Source organism: Ctenopharyngodon idella, chromosome 5 (assembly GCF_019924925.1).
Source record: "Ctenopharyngodon idella isolate HZGC_01 chromosome 5, HZGC01, whole genome shotgun sequence".
Classification (NCBI taxonomy): domain Eukaryota; kingdom Metazoa; phylum Chordata; class Actinopteri; order Cypriniformes; family Xenocyprididae; genus Ctenopharyngodon; species Ctenopharyngodon idella.
In genome coordinates this window covers 28,683,722-28,711,107 of record NC_067224.1, presented here as the reverse complement: position 1 = coordinate 28,711,107, position 27,386 = coordinate 28,683,722, and the positions used below count along the sequence as shown (strand labels likewise).

At 36.9% G+C, this 27,386-nt stretch overlaps 1 protein-coding gene across 5 annotated transcripts in view; it reads right to left on the bottom strand.

Annotated features, from left to right (window-relative positions):
* Positions 1–5,575: 5,575 nt before the first annotated feature.
* nsmfb (NMDA receptor synaptonuclear signaling and neuronal migration factor b) overlaps positions 5,576–27,386 on the bottom strand; it is a 35,016-nt gene continuing 13,205 nt past the window's right edge. For 3 of the 5 annotated variants that reach the window (XM_051895233.1, XM_051895234.1, XM_051895232.1), the window contains 10 exons: positions 19,688–19,740; positions 19,139–19,228; positions 17,690–17,817; positions 17,462–17,545; positions 17,152–17,185; positions 16,914–16,984; positions 16,718–16,797; positions 14,233–14,335; positions 10,168–10,243; positions 5,576–9,569 (listed from right to left, as the gene is read on the bottom strand). In XM_051895233.1, coding sequence (XP_051751193.1) covers positions 9,472–9,569; positions 10,168–10,243; positions 14,233–14,335; positions 16,718–16,797; positions 16,914–16,984; positions 17,152–17,185; positions 17,462–17,545; positions 17,690–17,817; positions 19,139–19,228; positions 19,688–19,740 — 817 coding nt within the window. In that variant the 3' untranslated portion in view covers positions 5,576–9,471. Of the gene's footprint in view, positions 9,570–10,167; positions 10,244–10,952; positions 12,020–14,232; positions 14,336–16,717; positions 16,798–16,913; positions 16,985–17,151; positions 17,186–17,461; positions 17,546–17,689; positions 17,818–19,138; positions 19,229–19,687; positions 19,741–26,265; positions 26,335–27,386 lie in introns of those variants that run through there. The other 2 variants (XM_051895236.1, XM_051895235.1) reach the window with 2 other exon arrangements.

The window sequence follows — 27,386 nt, the reverse complement described above, 5'->3', positions numbered from 1 at the left end:
CTGAGCCTGAAATTGATAGATTGAAGAAAAATACATCAGCTTCATTAATCTGAAGTTCACTTTTCGACTCATTTTCTTTAAGTATTATCTTTGCCCTTGACCTCACAGTTTGCACAGTATAGTATTTTTAATGTTTATCCTGACCATTACAGAGATATTATCTCTCAAATTCTGTTTGGGGTCTTAGAGACCCCAAGGCCATTTAGCTGGAAATAGCTTGGAAAACACAACATTGCATCAGGTTGGATCAAGTAAGGATGGCACTTTCCTAATCTTTAGCTTTTCCCATTTGTTATTATTCATCTAATCTACTCTTCATTATTATTATTTATGTATTTAATTAGTAGTTATATTAAACATTAAATAATTTATTATTATTTGAATTTCAACTTGATAACATGCTTCAACCATCCATAAAAAATGTTACATTATGTAGGCTATGTATACCCCATATACAATACATTTAATTAATCATACATTTGCAGATAATTGTAAAAAATCTGAATGGAAAGACAATAGTGGTACACTTCTGCCATTTTCACAAGTTTGTTTGCCCACATAATATTTAAGCAATTATTTGGCTTGCTGTCCGCAGTGGAGGGGCTTGAGGAAGCGGCTTCAACTCGAGCTTAGATATGGGATTACTAATGCTTGGAAGATGAGTCTGGTAGCAAGATGCCTAAATTATGTTGGTGGAGGTGCAGGGATGCCAAAACAGCTGATGCCGGAGCAAGGTGAGTGGCTGCTTAAATGCTCCGGCAGTTAATTGAAAGATTTTATGGGTTCACTCTTCCCGAAATTACGTTTAGGAACTTCACTTATTGTGTTTTTTCTTATGTCTCAGCCTCAGACATCACTCCCATGAATCATGGCCTAAACATCTGGGGCCGTATTCACAAAACATCTTAAAGGAACACTCCACTTTTTTTGAAAATAGGCTAATTTTCCAACTCCCCTAGAGTTAAACAGTTGAGTTTTACCATTTTTGAATCCATTTTTCCTATTTAAAACTTGACTCTTCTGTAGTTACATTGTGTACTAAGACAGACGGAAAATGAAAAGTTGCGATTTTCTAGGTCGATATGGCTAGGAACTATACTCTCATTCCGGCGTAATAATCAAGGAACTTTGCTGCCGTACCATGGGTATAGCAGGCGCAATGATATTACGCAGCGCCTGTGACCCCCTGCTTGCACAGGGAGCGTGCCTTGTAACCATGGAGACATTTGTGAGAGACGCTGCGCAATATCATGGTACGGCAGCAAAGTTCCTTGATTATTACGCTGGAATGAGAGTATAGTTCCTAGCCATATCAGCCTAGAAAATCGAAACTTTTCATTTTCCATCGGTCTTAGTACACAATGTAACTATAGAAGAGTCAAGTTTTAAATAGGAAAAATATTGAAACTCTTTGGTCATTTTTGAGCGAGATGCTAACGGTCTAATCAGATTCAATGAACTATGCTAAGCTATGCTAAAAGTGGCACCTCCAGACCCAGAGATCAGCTGAATGGATTCGAAAACGGTAAAACTCAACTGTTTAACTCTAGGGGAGTTGGAAAATGAGCCTATTTTCAAAAAAAAAAGTGGAGTGTTCCTTTAAGGCTAAAAGTAGGTTCTAACTTGCCGATTTAGGAGAAACTCTAAAAAAATAATGGGCATGTCAGTCCTAATTTTAGGACTCCTAAATTTTTGCTCTAAGAGTATTTCATAAAGCATTTTAGTGCTAAAACTAGCTCCTAAATGTCAAGAGGACTCCTAAGCCACTAAGAAATCACAAACAATCCTAATCCACCTAAAGACACTACACCATGAGACAATAGCGATAGAGACTTTGGTGCTGAAACTTTTCTTTCATAAATGCAATACATATTTTGATTTATAGATTTGAATCTATGATAAGACGCCAAAAATAAATCTTTAATAAATAAATAAATAATGTCTGATAACCTGTGGCAGTTCTTACAAATGATCAAATAGAGTAAAAAAAAAAAAACTATTATAAGTGTATTTGGCATGCTGTCCAAGGGGATCGAGGGCTCCGAGCTTGGAATTTATTTAGCCTAGTTCTCACCTGTTGCCGTATCAGCCGAGTGTGAGGAACTGGGTGGCGGAGGGATGCAGAAAACTGTCGAGGTAACTAGGTGAGTCGGCTCTCGCCTGTCTATATATACCTCTACTCGAACTGATTAGATAGACCGTTTGAACATACTCCTCCCAAACTTTGCATCATTTGTCGCTTGACTTCTGCATTCTCTCGAGACGCAGACATGTAAGAGGCTGACAATTAGCTGAACATATACTAGTTTAATTAGGCTTTAATTATTTAAGTAGGCTTAGCCTACATTTTAAAATCTTTATTTGAATATGGCAACATTTTTATTAAAAAATCTTTATTTGAATATGGCAACATTTGTATTTTAAAACCTTTATTTTAATATTTAAACATGATACCTAATTCTACAATATTTCTATGATTAAATCACTGACAGAGACTCCTCCCCCATCAGCCAATCACTGTGCATAGTAAGTAAGCGTGTTCACATCATCCATAGCAGTGGCGAGGCTACAGAAGCATAGACATTATAATAAACAAAAAATGTTTATTATAATGTCTATGTACAGAAGGGCCAGGGTGGCACTGGCCCACCCAGATTGATGGCTGGCCCACCCAATCAAAGGTGCCAGAACATTTCGTTTTATTTCCAGACACTACTTTGGTCTGGAAATAAGCATATCTGTTGTGAAGGCCTATATATAATTTGAAAAATGTATTATTAAAAATACATATAATATGTTTTTATTTCGCGCCGGTAAACTCAGCTTTCCAGAGTCGCGACAGCAGCTGTTTCTATGCAGCGTGTGTCACCGTCCATGACCATGAGTCGTGCTTATAATAACCTTATAATTATAGCTTATAATTACAGCTTATAATATGTGTGCTTGTTTGTTTCATTTTTACAATGACTATTTATTCTAGAGTAACAATTTATTCTACGGTAACATAGTCACCTAAACAAATTCTACAAAATGAAGTGATGACAATTAAATATTTTTTAATAATTAATGAATAATTAATTCATATTTTTTTTATAAATTAATTCAAATTTTATATTTTTAAATAGACTGCAGCGATTATCATTTTGTCTGAACCTACAGTAGGCTAACATACATTATTTTGTTTAGTTTAGTTTAGTATATATATATATATATATATATATATATGTATGTGCACGCTGTATATAGAGGTCCACCCACTTGAAGATTTCTGGCCTCACCACTGATCCATAGCAACGAGGTCGACCCCGCCCTTACTCTTAGCTTAAGACTTCTGTCTATTCCTTAGTAAAAGTTGGTCTCAGCAGCTTTGTGAATAGGTTTTAGGAGAAAACTCTTAGCTAAGAACTTTTACTGCTATTTAGGAGAACTCTTAGTGGTAAGATAAAATGTTTTGTGAATACGGCCCCAGATGTATATGGTACACTCAACTGGAAACACTTCAGGATTTTCAAAGCCATCATCTGGTTGGTCGAATTCAACAGGATGTCCGGCAGACGTGTGTGTTGCGTTCTTTAATGGTCCACCTAGAAACAAATTCCATGATGCAAAACCCCCTCATAGCCGTCGTGTTTACAACTGTGACAACGAGCGTTTTCCAGGATCAACTAAACGCTGGATTTTCAAAAGTATGTAAAGTTTGCGGCTTCATTGTTGCAGTAAACTTGCACAACATTCTTAAATGAATAATTTATTAGATACACGCCAGTCTGTTATTGTAAGGACATCGACTTTACATTTTCACACCCCTAAACATGACGCGGAACAAAATGAACAGTGATTGGTTGCGTTACATGTCAGTCAAATGTCCCCTTGGGCAGTCCTTGGCCAATGAAAGCTGTGATAGAGTCCAGGGGCCTCATTTATAAAGCGTGAGTTCATTCTATGAATCACACGTACGCACATTTGAGAAATGATCGTAAGATGAAATTTAGGAGGGTTTCTGCGCAACATTTTATAAATGAGGCCCCAGACCTTCTGCCGCCAGCTGGCTATGCGAGACTAAATTTACCCTAACAGAAACAATGTTACAAGAATAAATACATCAGATTTTCTGTAAAGTGCTTGTCTACTTTGTAAAACACAAGGATCCAGCTTCAATAATATCTGCCTAGTGCATTTTGATTATGGCAGAGGAACTTGTAATAGTTTGAATGTAAAATAATAGGCTAATTTCAAAATTACTCTCTGAGTCGATCAGAAAATGAGGGTTGATTACTGACTTCACCTAGATTTTACCTTGCTTTACTTGACATTACAGAATATTCAAGACACTTAAAGATAATATTTATGCTTAATGCATTGCCATGCAGCAACAGACATTTTAAATTCTGTACACTTTTCAGACTTCTTTTCCATCATAATCAATAACTGCATGAGAGCAGTGGGTGGATGAATGTTTTAGCAGATGTGATATATTACATATTCCTAGTAGGTATTTAGACTTTACACGGTTTTTGTGTAACAATAAGTGGTATTATGTCCATGGTATATGTGCCAGTAAGTCCCAGAGAACACATTTTGTTTCTCTCTGTCAGCCTGTTTGGTGTTTGTGTTGGTCGGAGATACTCCCCCCTTTCTTCTTGGTGTTTGTGTTGGTCGGAGATAGATTACTCCCCCCTTTCTTCTTCCTCCATGCTCTCACACAGAATAAAAATGCTTGACCAGCAAAACGGTGATCATTCTCTCTCTCTCCCTTTCTTTTTGTAAGGCCATTGCTTTATATATGTTGTTGATAATGTTTTTAATTACGTTTTTATGTTTATATTTTCCAATTGAATCACAGAATGCTTTTGTGGTGCTGTTGAGCTTATCTGACTCATTATTTTTAATGAACCAAAAGTCTCTCGAGACCATCAGTTTCTCAACTCCAGTGCTGCAGCACCAATTAAAGAGTGCAATCTGTGATTATGTCAAGAGATTTTGGCAGAGTGGCCTCTACTGCTTTTCGGGTCACTATTGGAAACAAGAAACTGAAAAAGAAAAGGAGTGAAAAGAAAAAGAAAGAGACAGAGGGAGGTTGCCCTAGATTAGTTCATGCTGTACAGCGGTTTGTCCTGTATCTATGGAAGCACATGGCAACCTTTCCCGACAGCTTTGTGTCAGGCTTTCTGTTCTGTACCACAGGGAATCTCACCACAGTTGTTTTTCTATTACCCACACTCTTACAAGACCTTTTTGCTCATGAGAAAAGAACTACGATCCCCCTGGACTACTCGCTGACAGCCCAGGCTGCTTCCACTCGGAGTGTTGTGTGTGATTGCGTAGGCAAGTGCGTACGGGTCTATCCATCCATTCTCCAAACCGCATATATAGGGTTGCGTGATGTGTGCACAGGTATGGTGTACAAACAGCATTTGGAGATCATCATGGATAGACTGAGAAAATAACAGCAAACGATGAAGTTTGCATCATTGATTCTGTTATTTCCCTGCACTGAAACAATCTGTATTGTATAAAGCGCTGTACAGTATAAATAAAGGTGACTTGAATTGATGAAAGAAGACTCAAGACAAAATTCCACTTAAAACTGGGCACATTTTACTGTAAAACAGAATAGAAACATTTCCAGTGTTCACTGCTGTGAAGAGGTTATACAAGAAAAAACAGTTTTAGAGCAAACTACCTTCCTGAATACAACGTTTCATTGTAAATACTCTGAATACTGAGCTAAAGAGATAGAAACTATGAGCTTAAGCTCGGTCCTTTAAAGTAGCAAAATAACAAGATGAGCTAATTTGCTTAAGAAATATTGACCATGTATCTGAACTAAACACTATTATATCATATACTGTATTTGGCAATGTTAGCCAGACTAAGAAAACCATACATGTTTACCGTCATCACTCTTCAAGACTTTCTAGATATTGTAATATAGGCTATATTAAAAGTATTATCATTGCTACTGACAATGCTTTAAAGTGATTAGTTTGACTAGCAAGGCTTTTCAGAAAATAAGAGGGACACTGCAAGACTCAAAATGAATGAATAAATAAATAACCTTCCAGTATTTCCCCTTAAAACCACCATGAGCCAAAGCGTCTAATGGTGCAATCATGATGTTGTCAATCATTCAGCATTTCATCTAATCAACTACTCCATATCAAACAGCAGGATGTCACCTTAGAGAATATAAACTAAAATGTTCTGCTTTTAATTGCTGGAAAAAGTTAAATTTGAAGCAGTGTAACAGTCCAGACATTTAAAAAAGAAAAGAAATGTAATATTCAGTTACACTTTATTTTTAAGGTGCCCTTTTTACAGTGTAATTATACAATTAAGTACTGAGTAATATTAATCAACAAAATGTGCTTACTATATAATTAGGGTTAGGATTTAGTTTAGGGTTAGTTGCATGTAACTATGTGTAATTTACTGTTGTTAGTAACTACATGTAAAATGTGTAAAGGGAACACTGTAAAATAAAGTGTTAACTAATATTCTTCATATATTAGGTCAAAATCAGGCTCCTGGAGGTATTTTCTCTTCCCTAAGTGGATAGCACATCAAATCCACACCAGAAGCATTCAAACATTCTGCAGTATTTTTAAAATTCTCTTTAAATCTCAAAATATCAGGCTTTCAGGTTTTGCTCCATAATGTCCAAAGGGAACTCATATTGTGTTTTCATAACCCTTATAATGTATCTCCGTGCTCATGTTCGAATTAGCATCACAACTAACCATTTCGTTTAATTGCTTTAAATGTCGGAATCATGAATAATTTGTACAATTAACAGAGAGAAACTGCCCAGAGCCTTCAAATATTATTGCCCGAAGCTCAATAACACCCTATATGTCTCTCTCCATTATGCTGCAAAGCCAGTGGCTGTGGTAAAAATAAAACGGATGTTGTTGGAAACATAAACAGCATCCAAAAGATATTTAGACAACAGTGTCCTAGAAGCAGCACAGTGTGTCCTAGAAACAATACAGCTCATGTTACAATGTCTATTGCTACAGAAAATAGTTTGGAGAGAGATGCACAATGATGGATTTATTAGGAATGAGACACATGCATGTTTTAAAATGAGTTCTTCAATCAAACTCCTTTCATTTCCTAAATCCCAACTAACATGACATAATGACTATATGAGCTTTCTGATGCATACAATCATGAGGCCATATGGCATACACTTATTGCAAGAGTAGGGAGGCCTTCACAGGTTTTACACCTGACTTGCCATAGACTTTTCAGCAAATCCAAATGGCTCCATGATCCTCAGAGCTCTTGCGGAGTCCTTATGGTTCATGTGCCATTGGCTCAATTATTGACAACACACAAGAAATCAAATGCTATGTTCTTTTACACCGACAGATCATATATATATATATATATATATATATATATGTATTCATAACACTCTATTTTACAGTCTTATAGCATACAATGACTTTGGTAGAAACAACAGGGAGGATTACATGAGTTAAAATGAGCTTGGAAGCCAAAATTCAAAGCCATATGAAAACATGCAATTGTCTGAACATATCTCAGTAAAGAAGCGGTCAGGCTGTTATAATTTGATCTAATCCAAATACACTCCATTCCCCTGATGGCCCTACGGATACACAGATTTTGTGCTTTATTTGATTTTCGGGGCATCTGCACGAGTGGTCAGAGATGAAAAGAGATGTGATGGATCAATACAAGGAAAACAGATATGCATCTTTGACATCTCACTGCTCCTGTCCACATCTTTAAAGCTAAAACTCACTCACAAACACAGACATGGATATACGTGTAATTCTGAACATACTCTCCACGGCTTTATGCTCTAAATATAGCGATATTAGGGATATTTTTCCTGTTCGCTTCTACTGGATATTGCAATGCATTCTCATCTTCACGTTATTACACCAGTAAGCCTAACCACATTGCACTTTTTCTCTCTGGCAGCTTTCTATGAAATGCTTTGTCTATTGCACCAGCTGCTGCTGTTTTGCACTTGAACATCCACTTGTGATGATTGAAAAATTACAACTATCTACTGTTTTATCTGTTTGGTGCATCCAAAACACACCCACACACCAACTACAGAGATTCGAGAACATTTTTCTCCACAGAGAACCACTTTAAATGTACAGTACTATCCTGTATACTATGAAAAAAAAGCTAATCTTGATATTCAAAACATGATCACGGTAACATACAGTACCACTTACTATTGAAGAGAGAAATACTGCAGATACAATTGCACTTTGACTTATCAGAAATGGTAAATGATCAGTTATCCTTCACCTACAAAGAAAACACCACAAAACAGAGTGTGACATCACGTCAAATACATACAGACACTTACAACAAACAAAGAGACAGAAAAATACACAAATATATGACACGATTTGAGCGCAAATTCACTGTCTAACATTGTCTATATTCCAATTGAATCAATTTTAAAATCTTATTCAATGTTTTCTTAAGATGCTAGAAAATTTTTGAAAAACATTGAAGCTAAAAGACAAAATCTGCCGATCTATAATGAGTTTTATCTACACATGCCTTAATGTTACACATACAGTGCGTAATTTTATGGAATTTTAGACAATGAATCTATAGAAATCTAAAACATCTAAACGCACACAAAGCCCCTGATACAGATATCAAGTGTTATTTCAACCCCACTCAGGTACCTCAATCCTTTGAACTGAACAATTTCCTATTGAATTAAAACAAGTTTCTATTTAATTTCCTTCTCTCTCTCTATCTCTCTCTATCTTAAGATGGTACAGTACAGAGGGAGGTCACTTAAACGAATGAAACCTGAGTTATATTCCCTCTCATGAATCCTAAACAAAAAACACCATACTTTAACAACTAAAACAGTGCAATATTATGCTGAAACATAAATTACAGTATTATTTTATAGAGTTAGAGTGAATATGTACATACAACAGTTATGTAGTTCCAAGATTTATCCTGCACCTGTAGATAGTAAATAACAAGAACCTCTAGTCCTGTTTAATAAATGGCCTTGTTTCATTGTCCCTGCTAGTTCACCACAAGAACAGCTACTCAGAAATACTAAAAAAACAAATCTGTTCTTATTTTTCCTTCTTATCACAGCTTTTTCAATTTTCAAAGAAATTGAACAATATTTTCTAGACCTCACACAGGCTAAAAGATGAGACCTGCTGATATCTACCAAATGTTTCTCTGTCAGGCCGAAAGCTCAAATAGATGGGGTGAACACACAGCACCTACAGTAACAGTAATGGCTGCTTCCCCTCTTGTTACATCTGAGGGCTGAGAATTCGGACATCTTCTCATTGCCATCCATCCTCATCCTCAACCTCATCTTCCTCCTCCACCCCAGGACTTTTCCGCCCAGGCTCTCTCTTTCGGGAGGGAACGTTGCCGCGTGGGCCCTAAAGTAAGCTACCTGCCTCTTGGGCTGCTTAAACCAATGACGCAATGTCACAGAAGGTCATCGTAGTCAAGAAGTTTGGAGTGCTGACGGCTCTTCCACAAGCGGTAGAGGCGAAAGTCGAAGTACATCTCGATCATCTCCTTACCTGAGAGTGGAGAGAGCACAACATTTTTAGCTCTCCTTAAAATATCAGACCATAAAATCACAGGTAGCATGTCACACTTCTACTGTACCATCCTCTGTGTAAAATAGATCTACATTAGGAAGCCTTTATAGGCATTTGTGGGTGTTTTAAATACAGTTCTCTATTTAAAAACAGTGGTAATTATTCTCAACAGTGCAAATCAAGCTGTGTAGAGTCCACAGGGGACAAAAGGAGATAGAAGAGGAGGGAGGGGAGCAAGTGGGCCTCCTGAGTCCAGTGAAGAGACAGAAACAGTGGGAGAAGATAATGAGGTTTTAATTGGAGAATAATTACTGTCAAATCAATAGCGGTGGCATGGATGAGAGTTGGGGTCAGAGTTCACGTGGCACATAGCACTCCCCATACTGTATGTGATCTGCCATGGAAGTGTTTATTTGACAGATCACCATAGCCAATGTAAAGATACAATTTCCGTAACTGTATGTTTTTTTTGTTTTTTTTCCAAATGCATGTTTCGTAGTTTGTTTAACACATGTGTCAGAATATGTGAGTGGTCATCTCTGTTGTGTGTGTGTGTGTGTGTGTATAGTACACTCACCCTGAGCTGATAGCTCCAATGGAGACTTAAACTCAATGGCATGAGGTTTCATCAGTCTCTTGAGGTTTTGAAAAAGCTGAGGATGAGAGAAATTTTTGCTGTTCACTAATTTTCTTGGTTCACTTTTCACAGTTTTGTTAAATCTTCAACTTTTCAAAAGAACATTGGTATTACTTTTTCCCAATTTTCCCAATAAAGACTTAAAAAAAGATATTGAAAATATATTTACAGCTTTTCAGTGTTCAATGCTGTTACCAATATTCAGAAAGGAGGGAGGTTGATTACAATATAATGCAGATATAATATATAAATAATATTTTTGATAAACATAATTTAATAAACGCAAATGAGAAATACACAAAACTGTTAATTGATTATTTTTATATACTAACAATTTAGTATATTATATAATTTGTGTATATTTAATATGTATTATTATTTTATTACAAATACTTGTTGTTATATACACACAATATTTAATAATAATGATTATAATTAGTAATTAACAATAATAGTAATTATTATTATTGGCTTAAAATATAAAATATTGTGTGTGTGTGTGTGTGTGTGTGTGTGTGTATATATATATATATATATATATATATATATATATATATATACACACACACATATACACACAGTATATATAACATGTTTCCAATAATAATAATGTTTAATAAAAATATTTTATTATTAATAAAACTTTACTACTTAGTTTTATTATTATTATTATTATTATTACTTATTTACTCATTTAGTATATAATAAATTATTATTGGCTTACAATATTAAATATAGTGGGTATAATAACAAGTATTCAATAATAATAATAGTAATAATGAAGTAGTAAAATATTAAAATAACAAATTATAATTATTAATATTACCTATGTACTCAACCTCAAAACACAACTTAAAAATAGAAATGTAGTTTCGACTGTCTAGGCTGTACATTTCAAAATGGCCAAATATCAATCTATAACTGCTATAAAAGTCTGTAACTACTAAAAGCTAACCAAAATCTTAATCCAAACCTTCACTGTGGTCGACTTGATAATCTGACTGCACAGGCGGCTACTAGGAGCCATACAGCGATGTGTGTGCATCATAAACTAGAGGGAGCTGAACAGGGCAACTGGTGGAGTGTTAAACTGTGTGTTCTGCCGTGCTGTGATCGACCTCCGCTGGAGGGGGTCTAGTATTGTCAATGAAAATCCTTCATATCAGGACAAAGCCTGTCAAAGTGTATTAATTGCCTCCTGCTATTCTCCTCCCAATCCTTCGACTTCTGTTTCTCTGGTCGCTGTCAGTATAATCTCTCATCTGGGCATCTTTTCTGAGAGCTATTCTTCACCTCTCTAATCGATCATGAAAGCCAAAGAAAGCCTTACGAAGCCACGCTCAGCTAATCCATCTTTTTCCATTGTAGTGAAGGCCAGCCCATTTCTATGACATTACTAAACCAAAGTGCTCGCATTATGAATTCTCTTTTATCAAGATATACAATTATGACTCATAATCATTAAAAGCAATATTAGCAGTTCAAAACAAATTAGCAACAGCAAAGCTCGTGGTTATGATGATGCTGAGCAAATTAGTCCCTTCCCTTTATTCAGTACAACAATACATGCGCTCAGTCGTTACAACCTTATTAGCTTTCTGGTATTGAACACTCAAGACATATGGCCGGCTGCTGCTGCCTTGGCATGGCTAATAGAAAACAAATCACAGAGACAGCGTATTACTGTTATCTGATGCCAACACGCAAGCACAAAGGAAGGAGTTTAAAGGCACAGTTCACCCCCCAAAAATTCTCTCATCATCATGCTGTTCCAAACCTGTATGACTTTCTTCTGTGAATCACAAAAGCAGTATTTTTAATAACATAGCTTCCAAGGTTCAAAAGTGACACAAAAGCAGCAAAGTATCAAAACAGTCCAAACACCTTGTGCATGTTATGTGATGGACATGTGAGATGTCCAATCTGTAAATAATATTTTGAAGAGGATCTCTTAAATTAATTTGATTTGGTTCACAAAACCAGTCGGACTGATCTGCTTCTCACTTAAAGGGTTTGTCACCCAAAAATTAAAATTCGGTCATTAATTACTCACCCTTGTGTCGTTCCACACCTGTAAGAGCTTCGCTCATCTTCGGAACACAAATTACGATATTTTTGATGAAATCTGAGAGCTGTCTGACTCCTCCATAGACAGCAATTTAACCACCACTTTCAAAGTCCATAAGGTACTAAAGACATTGTTAAAATAGTCCACATGACTGCAGTGGTTCAATCTTAAATTTATGAAGCGACGAGAATACTTTTTGTGCGCAAAAACAAAACAAAAATACGGGAGTGGAACGACATGAGGGTGAGTAATTAATGACAGAATTTTCATTTTTGGGTGAACTAACCCTTTAATGATCACTCACTGATCACTCATATGGCCTACACTTTTATGGTGCTTCTGTGTCTTTTTTCATTAATTGTAATTGCATGGAAAAGAGCAATGCGTACAACAATAAAATTTCATACTGGTATGGAAAAATATGAGGGTGAGAAATTGATGACAGCATTTTAATTTGTGTAGAACTATTCCCTTAAAAACAACAAAGAGAAGGCATAGAGCTGTTGGGTTGCTTTCTGCACCTGGTTAGAATCTATATATAGCAAGTTCACCGAAGCTCTTTCTTTCCCCTTCAAAAAAAGCAGGGCAGTGCTGAGAGGACCATGGGGGAAAATTGCTAAATGCAGCGAAAAAGCCTCCATGTTTCTTTTTTTTTTCTTTACTTCAGTTATTTTCTCTCTGTAGACCCGCTTCAGAAACTGACTGAATGAAATGCTCATGTGGCAGAAATTTTAGTGAGACTCTAGTTTCGTGCATGGTTATGTGCACTTCAATCAGGGACTGTGTGTACTTCAATCAGGAGACTGCATCCAAATTTGTTTACCAAGTGTCTGTCATACAGGTGCACCATGGCGTCATCTTTCAGCATAATGGTGTTGCAGAGCACTAACTATGCTTAAAATGATCTGTGTGATTTGCGGGAATACCTTGCATATAGATGCAGAAAAATAGGACAAAAAACTAGAAATTTTGTCTCAACATCTCTTAATGATTCAGAACTCATCAGTGCATCAGACAACATGCGTGTCAGACTATTTACACTTATAAATATGCATATCCATATGTACTCATTCCCCTTTCAAAACACATGCATTCAGACATTTGTTTACATGCCTGTGATGATCTCACAGTCATGCAGTGTCCTGAATTACGAAAACAACTTAAAATCTGATCTGACCATTCAGACTTCAACATATTTCCAAAAAAAAAAAAAACTGATTTTAATCTGATCTCAAATGATTTATGGATGAATCTTGGATCAGGTTTGTTTGTATTTTGGACCTTTTGCATGATAATACCACTGTACCATTTGAAGTATGACGTAAATGCCATGGTAATCATTCAGTACCGTCTGACACTGTGGTAAACACTCCAACATGCACACACACGCAGTACTTTTCTGAAAGCGTGTATCATTTTAATCCTATATCCAGCTTGGCACAACTGAATTCATGTCCAGAGCTGTGGTGGCCAGAGGCAACTGTCAGTATGTGCCACTGAGAGACTGCGTGTGTGTGCATGTTGGAGTGTGTGCGTGTGTGAGAGTATACGAGGCAGAGAAGTGCGAGGGCGGAGGGGTGACAGACTGTCTATCTGTCAGTCACAGAGCAGTTACTTGTCAATCTGGCACCCTCATCTCCTGCCATCATATCCCTGCCTCACCCTGAACACACTCCCACCTGTCTCCCTCTGTTTCTCATGCACACACCTGCCACAGCATGAAAGTACATGAGGCTTTACAGTAGTGTCAGCTCTGCAAGGGTGCTAAAACCCATAAATGAGTATGAATATAAAGGGTATAACTAAAGGGTACACTGAATACTCATCCCATCCCGCTCATCTCTCACTGATAATTTCCTGTCTTGTCTTTATGACAAAAGTCCTATGGCATGAAACAGTGGTTAAAACACACAGGGAGGTGAGTAGATTTTATCTACCTTTTCTCCATTAGCATTGCCGAGCACATAGCAGCCCATAATGTGGATGAGGTTGGGCTCAGGATTTAATAAACTCATGAATCTGCCAAGTCTCTTCCAGAACCTGCACACAAAAGCTCAGAATGATTACAAATTAGGGCTACACGGTTCTTAACAGTTGATTATTCATTTCATTTCATTGAAATGACATTTAAAAAATTATTTTGTGCAGGGAAACAGAATGCCATCTTCAAGTAAGCTACAGTTTACAAAATAAACGGAGTTATGATCTTGAATTATTTATCAGTAAATAAAGAGGTCCCTTTTTGCAGCATGAACCAATTTTGAATTAATTATATACAGCGCACAACGTGATAATACGAGAACATTCTAATAATAGTCAGTGAAGCTGTCACTGCACGTTTACATAGCTTTAAGCAACTATTTGCACAGGCTCACTGAGTCACTGACCATTATATTCAATGAATCTGTCTACACTGAACAATAAATCCTGTATTTACACCATCTTATGGCTTGTTGATTATAATGGGAGCATTCTAGTTTTGTCACACACTGTAAATAGAAAATTTTAAACACAACAGGAGTGGACCAAAAGGCCATTTTTCACATTTAATTAACAAGGACGCAAACTCATCAAGGGTGAAAAAGGTGACAAAGATGTGACTCCCCTGGGCATGTCCTTGTTTTTAATTTTATTTATTTAATTTTATTACACTTTATTTCGATGGTCCACTTTAGACATTCTACTAACTAAAATAGTCTGTCTGCTTAATATCTGCAAATACATTATTTTGATGGTCCCCCAACAGACATTCTACTGACTATAAGTAACTTTTTCAAATACATGGCAACTTATTCTACTAACCTGAACCCTAGTCTCGCGTAGCCAGTCCTTCAGACTGACGGCAGAAGGTCTGGACTCTATCGCAGCTTTCATTTTTTCCAAGTACCGTGTCTCGACTGACATATAACGCAACCAATCGCAGTTCAATTTGTTGTGCGCCATGTTTAGGTGCGTGAAAATGTCAATGTTCCTACAATAACAGACCGGTGTGCAGCAAATAATAAATTATTAATTCAAGAACGTTGTGCAAATTTACTGCAACAATGAAGCCGCAAACTTCACATTAGGTGCTTTCGCACTGAATAGTTCTAGGAACTTAGTTCTTAGTTCGGCGTCTTTAAGCGCGGCATTTACAAAAACTAAAAATGAAAATGACAGCATTCTTCTTCCACGAAGGGGACTGACGTCCTGGCATTTGCTTCCAGGTGGACCATTTAAGAACGCGACACACATGTCTCACAGACATCCTGTAGAATTCAATCAACCAGATGACGACTTTGAAAATCATGATGTGTTTCCAGTTAAGTGTGCCATATGCATCAGACGTTCGGCCAACGGTCCGTGGGCGTGACGTCTGAGGCTGAGATTTACTAACAGTCTACTACAGTCTACTAATACTCTAATAAGAGTTAGTTGATATGTAGTTGTAAAGTTACTTATAGTCAGTAGAGTGTCTTAAAGTGGACAATCGAAATAAAGTGTAATCAAGTATATTAAAACTAATACTAATATTCACCCTAATATCTTAACCACAGAGCTTTGATTTTGGCAGAAATACTGAGTGAGGTAACTCACAACGCTTACAGAGATGAAGTTTGTGTGGAGACGCATTTACTGCGAACTGAGTAAAAGCTTGGTTGTAAAAGCTAATTGCGAATCCTGCACAATGCACAAATGAAGCCTGTGAAGAACATGTCCATTTCATATTTAAGACTTTTAAGTTTAAAAAAAAAAATGTAATTAAATTTAAGACATTAAATGCTGCTACTCCAAATTACAATCTCATAATACAAAAAAAAATCTAATTGTCATTGCTGTAAAAGTAATAAAACAATAATAAAAAAAAAAAAAATCTTTAATTCAGCAAGGATTCATTAGATTTGTTTAAAAGTGACAGTAAAGACATTTATACTGTTACAAATTTCTATTTTATATAATTGCTGTTCTTTTGAACTTTCTATCCATCAAAGAAAAAAAAAAAAAAAAAAAAAATCACAGTTTGCACCAAAACATTAAGCAGCACAACTGTTTTTAACATTGATGATAATAAGAATTGTTTCAAATCAGCATATTAAAATGATTTCTGAAGGATCCTGTGACATTGAAGACTGGAGTAATGGCTGCTGAAAATGTATCTTTGCCATCACAGGAATAAATTACATTTTAAAATGTATTCAAATAGAAAACAGTTATTTTAAAAGATAACTGAGTAAAAGCTTGGTTGTAAAAGCTAATTGGGCCTACATGTCTCACACAAATGACCTACAGTATTTTAGATTCAATTTGGCCATTTTTGCATCCCTGATTTCATTGCAGGAGCCACCATTGTAATCTGTTTTTTTGTTTGTTTATTAATTGTGCAGCACTGCTACAAATAGAACAAAAAGATACAATAAATGTTTTGTGAATGTAAACACTCACTGAATCATATCTTCCTCCTTCTCTACTTTAGCAAATGTGGCCACTTTGTTTTTCAGTAGGTAGAGATGACCCGGACCTCCCTGGAGAATACAGAGAGCCAATTACGCAGTGCAAAATAACATGCTCATAAATACTCCACATGCACACTTGTGAAAAAGCAAGATATGCAAATAATCACACACATATTTTTTCAAACCTGACAGAAGATGAGCATGTTCCAGATTTTGCAGCCTTTTCTGTAGGCGGTGAGTTTCTTTTCAATCTCCTCTGAAGAGGAGAGAGATGAGAGAAGACAGATAGCAGAGAAGTGGAGAGAGAGGCAGCAAGGGAATCATATGAAATTACAGCCCAGCTTTTTCATAGTAAACAAACAGCAGGAGTAAACATCAGGCATACGCCAAAAAAACAAAAACGTTTGGCCAATTAACACGTACCTAGTATGTCATCAAAGGTGGCATGTTCATGATCCTGCGGGCAGAGTACAGGGCAAGCATGAACACTTCATAACTCATTTTTATTTGAACATAATTTAAGCATAATATAAAGCGCTAAATCCCTAGCTTGGCATTACAAAGCAGTTATTGGCAATCTCGAACAATGATGATTTGCACTACTAAAACTTGCACGCGAGAGCTGACTGGCAGACATCATTAGTGGTGCTTAACACAAGGGGCTTTAAACTGATAATCAAAACTTTGATTCTCTTTGATCCTGTGTATGACTGTGTCATTAAACTATACTCACATAGAGAATAGGGATTATGGAGGGGTCGTCCCGGCGGATGATGTTGGGAACGTACTCAGCCTTTGGTACTTTTGATGAAATTAGCTGTTCAAAAACATGGATGAATAAAACACACGCATATTAATAAGCCCATCGATGATCAAAAAGCTGTGCTACATTTAATGAGGATCTGATGATGAGTTCATAAGAAGGCAGTTGGCTCGTGTCATAATTAAAAAATGCATGTACCATGATTTTGGGTGGGATGAAGTCATCGCCCTCGCAGGCTGCTCTTTCCGACTCTCTCTCTTCCTCCCAGTCAACATCATCACAGTCTTCTTCATCCAGATTGCCAGACGACGCCTGGAGGTCTCCACCTGGGGAAAAGGTAATATGCAAATACACAAACACAACACCAACACATAAACGACCAATGAGATGACAGGTCCCATCAACAAGCATTCTGTTGTTCATGTCTAAGAGGTTGGCCTTTCTAACATGACCTCTCCCGCTTGTTTGTGAGGAGAAAGTCTTACAGAGCAACGCGTTTAGTGCCATATAGTACACAAAGAAAAAGCACACATATAGACAGCAGAGGACATCTGTGGTAAACAGACATTTTACACACGCACATATGCTGAGGTGTGTATGTGCGTGACGAATAGCATGATGTACGAATCCTGCACAATGCACAAATGAAGCCTGTGAAGAACATGTCTATTTCATATTTAAGATTTTTAAATTACATTTTTTTTTTTTCATTAAATTTAAGACATTAAATGCTGCTACTCCAAATTACATTCTCATAATACAAAAAAAAAAAAAAAAAGTCTAATTGTCATTGCTGTAAAAGTAATAAATAGAATACGATACAAAAGTTTGGGGTTAGTACGATTTTTGAAAAAAAAAAAAAAAAAAATCTTTTATTCAGCAAGGATTCATTAAATTGATCAAAAGTGACAATAAAGACATTTATACTGTCACAAATTTCTATTTTATAGAAATGCTGTTCTTTTGAACTTTCTATTCATCAAAGAAAACAAAGGAAAAAAATAAAAAATAAAAAAATCACAGTTTGCACCAAAACAATAAGCAGCACAACTGTTTTCAACATGATAATAAGAATTGTTTCAAATCAGCATATTAAAAAGATTTCTGAAGGACCCTGTGACATTGAAGACTGGAGAAATGGCTGCAGAAAATTCATCTTTGCCATCACAAGAATAAATTACATTTTAAAATGTATTCAAATAGAAAACAGTTATTTTAAAAGATAATTTTACAACAAACAATATTACTGTTTTTACTGTATTTTTGATTAAATAAATGTAGCATTGTATTGGTGAGCATAAGCATAAGTGAAAAACATAAAAAAAATCTTTACCGACCCCAAACTTTTGAACGTTAGTTTATTTAAAAATATAATCAGGATAGAAGCTGCTGTACTTCCTTTAATCAAAGTTCCTTTTAAGGCAAGTCAGTCCAACTCCTATTCACTTCAATTGGCAAAGACAGAAATCTCAAACAGGAAAAACTGTTTGTAAATGTTATAAGTAAATTTATGTTTAAATAAGACTGGGACATGATCTTGACAGGCATCCTAAGATTCGTGTATGAATGGTTTGTGTGGGTGACCAATCATGTACATGTATTGAAATCAGAAAAATAGACAACATGGCTGTGTGTGTGTGGACTCACTGTCTCTGGAGTCATGGAGAGAGTCAGGCTTGACGGGTGTGGGGTCACTCCAGGAGCGGCTGAAACTCTTCGCTTTGCGATCAGCAAATGCTAATAACGAAGCGGAGGAGGAAAGCATCACACACACTGCTCTTCAACACACACACATACACACTGGGCTCTTGTCTGAAATTGGGATATGACACGTTTACTCCGCTTTAGGCTGACAACCTCTAAACATGAGAATCAATTTCACTCTGTATACTGTAGCGTTTATTGATGAGAGAGGCGAGGTATTCAGAAAATTGCCACATTGCTAGTTTAATATCAGACAAGAGCATAGTTTTCATCCTTTTTACCAGATGCTTGAAGCAGCTGTAACCCCTGAAAATAATTCATCTCACACCATGAATTATTGTCAAGCAATGGCATGTTCACATATTTGCATTAAAAAATTGCACAAATATACAGATGAAATTAGACAAACGTACACACAACCATACAACACATCATTAACAAAGTCATTCAATCACTCACACATACACACACAGACATCTACAAACAACTCACTCTGGGCCTTCACCCTCCTGCTGCCCACCATCCTCAGATGTTTCCGGAAGTTTCTGGGATAGAAAGGATTTGCAGAAGCACAGTGGATTGGAAAGAGGTATAAGACAAGGAGGGGAAAAAAAAAAAAACACAAGAAGAATGGGAAATGGAGGAAGAGGAGACAAAAATGGAAAATGTTAAACACTTTCAAACAATCCATTTATACATGGTAGCATTAGCATGGCAGATTATGGACAGGGATGAGTGTTTGAAGTTATACAACAAGCTCAGAGCACTCCTAACAAATGTCCAGTCCTCACAGTTCCTCTGCAAAAACTAGGCAAAAATAAACAATATGTCCCAGTTTGACACTGGCTTCAGGCTTCGGAAACACATTTACTCATCTGTGTGTCTGTATTTTCAGATATTTTAGCATTTAGCATAATATTTGAGCTATTAGCTTAAAGTCACAATGAAATGTAAATGGATATTTCTTATATTTTATGGAATTATGCATATCTGTGCACATCTTTTTTTTAAAGTCATATGCCCTTTTTAATCAAAATAACAAATAAAAGGTAATATGAAAATACACACAAAGACAAGCACATAAACGACCAATATGATGACAGGTCCCATCAACAAATATTCTATCGTTCATGTCTAAGAGGTTGGCCACTCTAACATGACCTCTCCCGCTTGTTTGTGAGGAGAAGGTCTTACAGAGCAACGCATTTAGTGCCATATAGGACACAAAAAGAAAGCACACATATTTTTACACATGCACAGACGGTTGATGTGTGTGTGTGCGTGATGAATTGCACAATTCACAAATTAAACCTCTGAAGAACATGTCCATTTCATATAGAATTGTTTTACTTTCGCTCCCCCTTGCAATAACGTCTCTTCTGTGACTCTGATGAGGTGTGCACTGGCGCAAGGGCAGGACAATAATTCCTTCTTTTCACTGTCTCTTACATGAGATCACAGTAATTAGCAAACCAATCCAATGAACCAATCAATTCTCCATGGATAAAATCAAGTCCTGTCCAACATCTTTTCTCAATCGAGAAGTGCTTCACTCAGATATACGTCACAATAGGGAAGGTCGCAACTTCAGTTAAATACCGACTTTAAATGAACATCATAAAAACTGAAATGTTTCAATTTAATCGTGCCATGAGCATTTTTTTTTCCACTAAAGTGCTTTACAACTCCTTAAGCAAAAGCTCTTTTGAATAGGTTTACAATTATGAAAATAAACAGAAAATGAATCAGGAGAAATTACTTTAGTACAGTCAGTGGCCAAGAAAAAGCAGCTTTATTCTACATAAGACAGGACACTCATGGAGGCTGCCATTCTGAGAGATTACGTAAGGTATTTCTACAACAGCATTGGTAACATAAACATTTGATTTTGTGTGATGTTACATCCACGCAAAAATATGTCAGTATAAACACTATATTGGCCCTTGAAACATAAATGGCTTATCCTGCATTCTGAATATGCCTACTTCCTATATAGTAGGCGAAAAACATAAAATTGTAGGTGAAAAGCACCAGGATGACCTACTACTTTCATTCCATGAACACTTTACTATCCCATGAGGCCACGGTAGAGGATTTGTGAATGGCAGTGAAGCGACACAACTGACAGTGTAGATCACATGACAATGACAACGTGGTGGATGTAGTATGCTTGAATTTCATTCATACTACACACATTCATACTATATAGAACATACTTTTTTAAAAGTCACAAAGTAAGTTTCAAACCAAATGTAGTACCTACTATACGGTACGTGATTTCGGACGCAACCTTAAAGGGTTACTTCACCCAAAAATTTCTGTCATCAAGTACTCACCCTCATGTCGATCCAAACCCGTAAGACCTTTCATTTTTGGAACACAAATTAAGATATTTTTGATGAAATTCAAGAGGTATCTGAACCAAACATAGGCAGCAACACCATTGCAACTTTCAAGGCCCAGAAAGGTAGCAAAGACATCGTTAAAATAGTCCACGTGACTACAGTGGTTCAAACTTAATGTCGAATTTCATCAAAAAATATGAAATTTGTGTTCCGAAGATGAGCGAAGGCTTTACGGGTTTGGAAGGACATGAGGGTGACTAGCCTACTTAAAGGAATAGTTCACTTTCAAATAAAAATTTCCTGATAATTTACTCACCCCCATGTCATCCAAGATGTCCATGTCCTTCTTTCTTCAGTCGAAAAGAAATTAAGGTTTTTAATGAAAACATTCCAGGATAATTCTCCTTATAATGGACTTCAATGGTCTCCAAACGGTTGAAGGTCAAAATTACAGTTTTAGTGCAGCTTCAAAGGGCTTTAAACGATACCAGACGAGGAATAAGGGTCTTATCTAGCGAAATAATTGGTCATTTTCTAAAAAAAAAAAATCAAAATGTATATGCTTTATAGGCACAAATGATCACATCACAAGTGCTTCCACCAGAACGCGATTCCGTATTCTTCAAAAAGCTTACGCTAAATGTCCTACACCTTCCCTATTCAACTTACGGCAAAAACGGAACTGGCACCGCGTTTGTTCCATAAGTTGAATAGGGAAGGCGTAGGACATACAAGCTTTGTGTAAAAAAGCTTGTGTAAGCTTTTTGAAGAATACGGAATCGCATTCTGGTAAAAGCACTTGTGATGCGATCATTTGTGCCTATAAAGCATATACATTTTGATTTTTTTTAGAAAATGACCGATCGTTTCACTAGATAAGACCCTTATTCCTCGTCAGCCCTTTGAAGCTGCACTGAAACTGTAATTTTGACCTTCAACCGTTTGGAGACCATTGAAGTCCACTATAAGGAGAAAAATCCTGGAATGTTTTCATCAAAAACCTTAATTTCTTTTCGATTGAAGAAAGAAGGACATGGACATCTTGGATGACATGGGGGTGAGTAAATTATCAGGAAATTTTTATTCGAAAGTGGACTAATCCTTTAATGGCAGAAATTTCATCTTTGGGTCAACTAACCCTTTAAATTTGTCTGTGGGTAGGTGTTAGCGCAGTAAACCCTGCTAACAATATAAATAACTTCCTAGAAACTGCAAAAAAAAAAAAAAAAATTACTGTGCTTCATGTTCTCATTACTGAGTTCTAGTGACTTTCAAACCAGAAATACCAGAAAATTGCTCATAGAAAATTGACTACTACAAACAGCCTCATCAGAGAAAGAAAGCAAGTTCAGTTGACCCAATCCTTCAACTGTCAGCCTCCCTCCTCTCGTTAGCACTCTACACTTGTTCTCCATGCATCATGTCACCATGGTTACACTGTAGTGTAGTATTGTAGAGTGTGCTGTGGAGAGGTAGGTGGTCTTTCCTCATTTGCCAACAAATAATAGAGCAGTTCACACATTCAATGTGGAGCCTTTAAAATAGAGGAGAGCTGGGCCAGGGATGAAATTATGAGGCAATTTGGCTTGTACAAAAAACAGGATCAAAACCGATGGCCACGATTTCATAATTCCCACACATAACGTGCAGTTCTTATCTTACAGTAAGCATTTTGTTTGCATGATGCACTTGCACAACACAACAATATTAGAAAGAAGCACTGCGGCCTAATCCAGTAAAATATACTGCGGGAAAACTAATATTCCTGCAGTACAGTGATGCATAGCAGAGGACTTTTTTTACAACATGTAACTGTGCCTCTATGAGCCTCTAATCAAATCCACCAACGTGAACATTTCACAAAAGAGAAAAGGGCTTTTTTTAATATCACTGTTATATTTGAGATGGCTACAAAGAGCACGGTGACAATGCATCTGTATAGTTGTCAGAACTGCTTTTCTCCTTATGTCCGTCTTTCTGACAACCTTCTAAACTGCTGTCAAAGTCAATGTGCCGGCTGACAGGGAAAGAGCGCAGATCTTCATCAAGTTTCAAAAATAGAAGCGCATATCAAGAGAACTATGTCTTTTCAGCAGACCATTTTTAATTAGACGCTCTAATGATCTTAATCCTCATTTGTGAGCCTGCTGAAAATAGAGAAATCAGTCAAATCGCCCGAGTGTGACATGTTGATCCTCACAGATATATATATTCACTGCTTTTTATGCAAAGAATATAACATCACACATTTATTAAAAAGCACAGCCATTCAAATGAGTACAACAGAAACAGCTCTAAGTTTACTGTGCCAGAAGATTTAGTGCATGTTCCACTTTTTTATTAGATAAAGAAACTCTGCACAATTACAAACACTATAAGCTTCAAGGGACAGCTCACTCAAAAATGAAAATTCTGTCATTATTTACTCACCCTCATGTTGTTCCAAACCCATATGACTTTATTTCTTCCATGGAACATTAGATTAGAACAGTAGAAAGTGCTTTTGAAAAATGTATTGGCCACTTACTTAAAAAATGAGGACTGGGGGCTGTCAAGCTACAAAATGATAAAAAGGCATGCCCTTCCTCTTTTTGATGTAAATAAATAGTTAAACTGAATCGGCAGATGCAGTTCAAAAACCATGTGTTCACTAATTGAACTGGTCCAATTCAACTGTGAGGTCAACTCACTGACACAGGGTGTGTCTCAATCAGCTCCCTAGTTCAGTAGTCAGGGCACTGACCAGGGAGTCGGCCATTTTAAGGGCTGTCTCAATCGCAGAATCCTTCAGGGCACTGAAACGTTTCGCTCCCTAAAAAGTCCCACAATGCACCGTGAAATCCAGGGAGCATCGATGCTCACTATGCTCCCCTTAACGGAAGTTCTAAAGCGCGAAACTTGAATCACATGAGCCAACTCACTACACATAACGACGCACGATAGATGTTTTTAAAAATACAAACCATTATTTTATTATATTTCAGCATAAACATACATCGCTAGACAGGTAATGAACATAATCTAGCTAACAATTATAATTTATTTACGGCTGAAATGTTGCACGTATATGTACCAAGCAAATAATTTATCATAATGTACTTTAAATAACATTACAAGTAATGTCAGAAAATAATAGCTCTGCTGTTGTTCATAAATACCAGTAGTGATGTTGTACAATGAGGACGTTGTCACGTCGCCGGAAATAGAGTCATAAGTGTCCCAATGTGTAGTGAACCAGCATCCTTTACTGTCCTTACCAGTGCCCGAATTCGTGTACACGATATACTGATTCATGAGCTCGGGAGCTGATTGAGACACACCCACAGTTATTCAGTTACACTGAAGAGTAATAATATTAGTTGGTAACTAATCAGCCTAAATTTTAGTCTGTTCATCACACAAAGCTATTGTATTAGTAATACTTGCAATACAGCACACAAATCATACGGACATGAATGCATGAATGGATTTTGTCACCATTTATTGTGATTGCATGGAAACAAAGGACCGAGTTATTCTTATTATAAAACTGTTTATTTTGTGTTTGACGGAAGAAAGACACTCATAAGGGTTTTGAAAGACATAAAAGTGAGTAAATGATGGCAGAAAATTCATTTTTGAGTGAACTAAACCTTTCATGTGCAGTTGTTTTGTAATCCTAATGGATGCAACCAATTATCTGCAACCCTCCCACAGTCAGAGGACAGGGACAGGCATCTAGTAATGCTGTTGAGCAGCGTCATGGGATCTCTGGAGAACACTAAAAGCTACATTCAGACTGCTCTTTTTTGTTGTTGTTGTTGTTGTTGTTGTGTAGAATAAAAGGGGAGCTGAACTCTGTTATACCTTTTCTGGGACGAATCTGCCTTTCAATTTAGCTTCAGTGCACTGCACATTAGTTTTCTCTTGCAATTCTGCATCATGCTGGAAGACTTTTTTTGATGATCTGCCAGCAGGCCAATTAGGTTTTAATGGTGAACAAGTGTTTTTAAATATGTAAGCCAATTTATCCAGGTGGAATGAGATTTGCTGTTGAGTTATTCATGGTGCACATGGCATTAGTGTGCTGCTTTAAACTAGACTGATAAGTGAAACTCAGAAAGTGTTCAGTTGTCAGCTGTATCGATTAACACGCTCCAAGTACAGCACCTTCAGTTATTTGATTGACCTATCGACCCAAGCAGCCAAACACAGATAGACACACAAACAAACACTCAGGAGCTTTTAAGTGTGTGTGTGTGTGTGTGTCAGGTTTTGCTTTCATTCAAGGGCAGTAAACCTGAAATCACTTATATTGTGAGGACCATCAAATGGCTTAATAAACATAAAAAAAATGTCCTAATGAAAATGTAAAAATCCATAAAGGTTTGTTAGATGGTTTTAAACGTTCTCACAACAACTGGTTTTATTTTTTACTCTAACATGGAAACAAGCTTCTGCAGACATTCCTGGGTTTAGATCAATAAACTGCTGCTGGCTTGCTGCTTGATAAGCCTAGCATCACAACTCCACAGGGAAGTGTGCCATGAAGGAAACAGTTCTTAATGTGTAGTGTGCAGGATTGGAGTGTGGACATCAGAAAGATCTGATGCGATCCACACACCATAATACTAAAGCAAAAGAACACAACACAAACCACCATCTCTCCACTGTCTCACTCTACATGTGTGTGTGTGTATTTCGGGAAGGGCTGTGACACAGGACATTAGGGGCTGTAAACAGTACCTCTCCATCAGTGCGGTGGCCTCTTGCTCTCTTTTCCTCCTCTTTCTCTCTGCAATTCCACGGAACGCCCTGCTGGGACCGGTCACATTGTTATAGGCTGTGGGTGTAGGTGTGTGTACAGGGATCAGTGCAAAGGGAAAAGTCTAGAGTGGCCACAGGAAGGTTCAAACCACAACAGGTGCTGATTACCACCCACAAATCAACGGGACACGACTTCACGCACGTACACAAACTAAACACCACAACCACAGCAAAGTCAAGTGTAACAGACACTCAGTCACCAACCAGCACAGAGGATAAATTCACAGAAAACTGTAACATCTTTGTGGGAGTGGTTATCATATCTAGCATGCTTCTATTGTTTTTGACAGGGTGACAGAAGATATAGCCATCATCATTGACAGTTTATGTTAAATCAAACTCCTGTCCTCAGCAGATGAGGTTAATGACAGCCCAGAAGCTACTTTCTGACAGTGTGTGTATGCATTTAATTGCATGTGGATGTGTCCATGTGACTGCATCCTGAAATCCTTCAGAGCCTTGACAGATTGGCGACGGTCTTGGAACACTGCGTGCAAATCTTGAGATGAGTGACTTTTCTGGGGTATACTCGGGCTATATTTATATATTTTGTGTGCAATATTCAACAGTGATGGCAGCAATCACCATATTGCTCCTAACAGGGACAGTCCACCATTTTGACAAAATTGCTAAAATATACCACCATTATAGTCAAAATGCGAGCTTTGTTCCAAAATCTAGTCAACTGTCAACCTAGGTCTTATTTTAAGACAACATAGGCAGGCTCCCGACACGAAAGCTATTCCTAAAGGTAGGTACATTATATCGCTCTGTAAGATACCTTGTTTTTAGATACAATTTAAGGCAGCATCGTGGATGGAGATGATAGAAATTTTGATTATAAATATATTTCATTCAATATCAAAAAGTATTGATAATTAATTGAAATTTTATTTTATTTTATTTGTATGTTCAAAGTGTTTTTAGACATTACAGTATTGCTTTATTACAAAGTACTTTTCAAATCAACCAATTATGAGTAATACCTCGTCATCTTTCTAAGTTTTTTTGTCTTAGGGTGTTTTCACACCTATGGATTC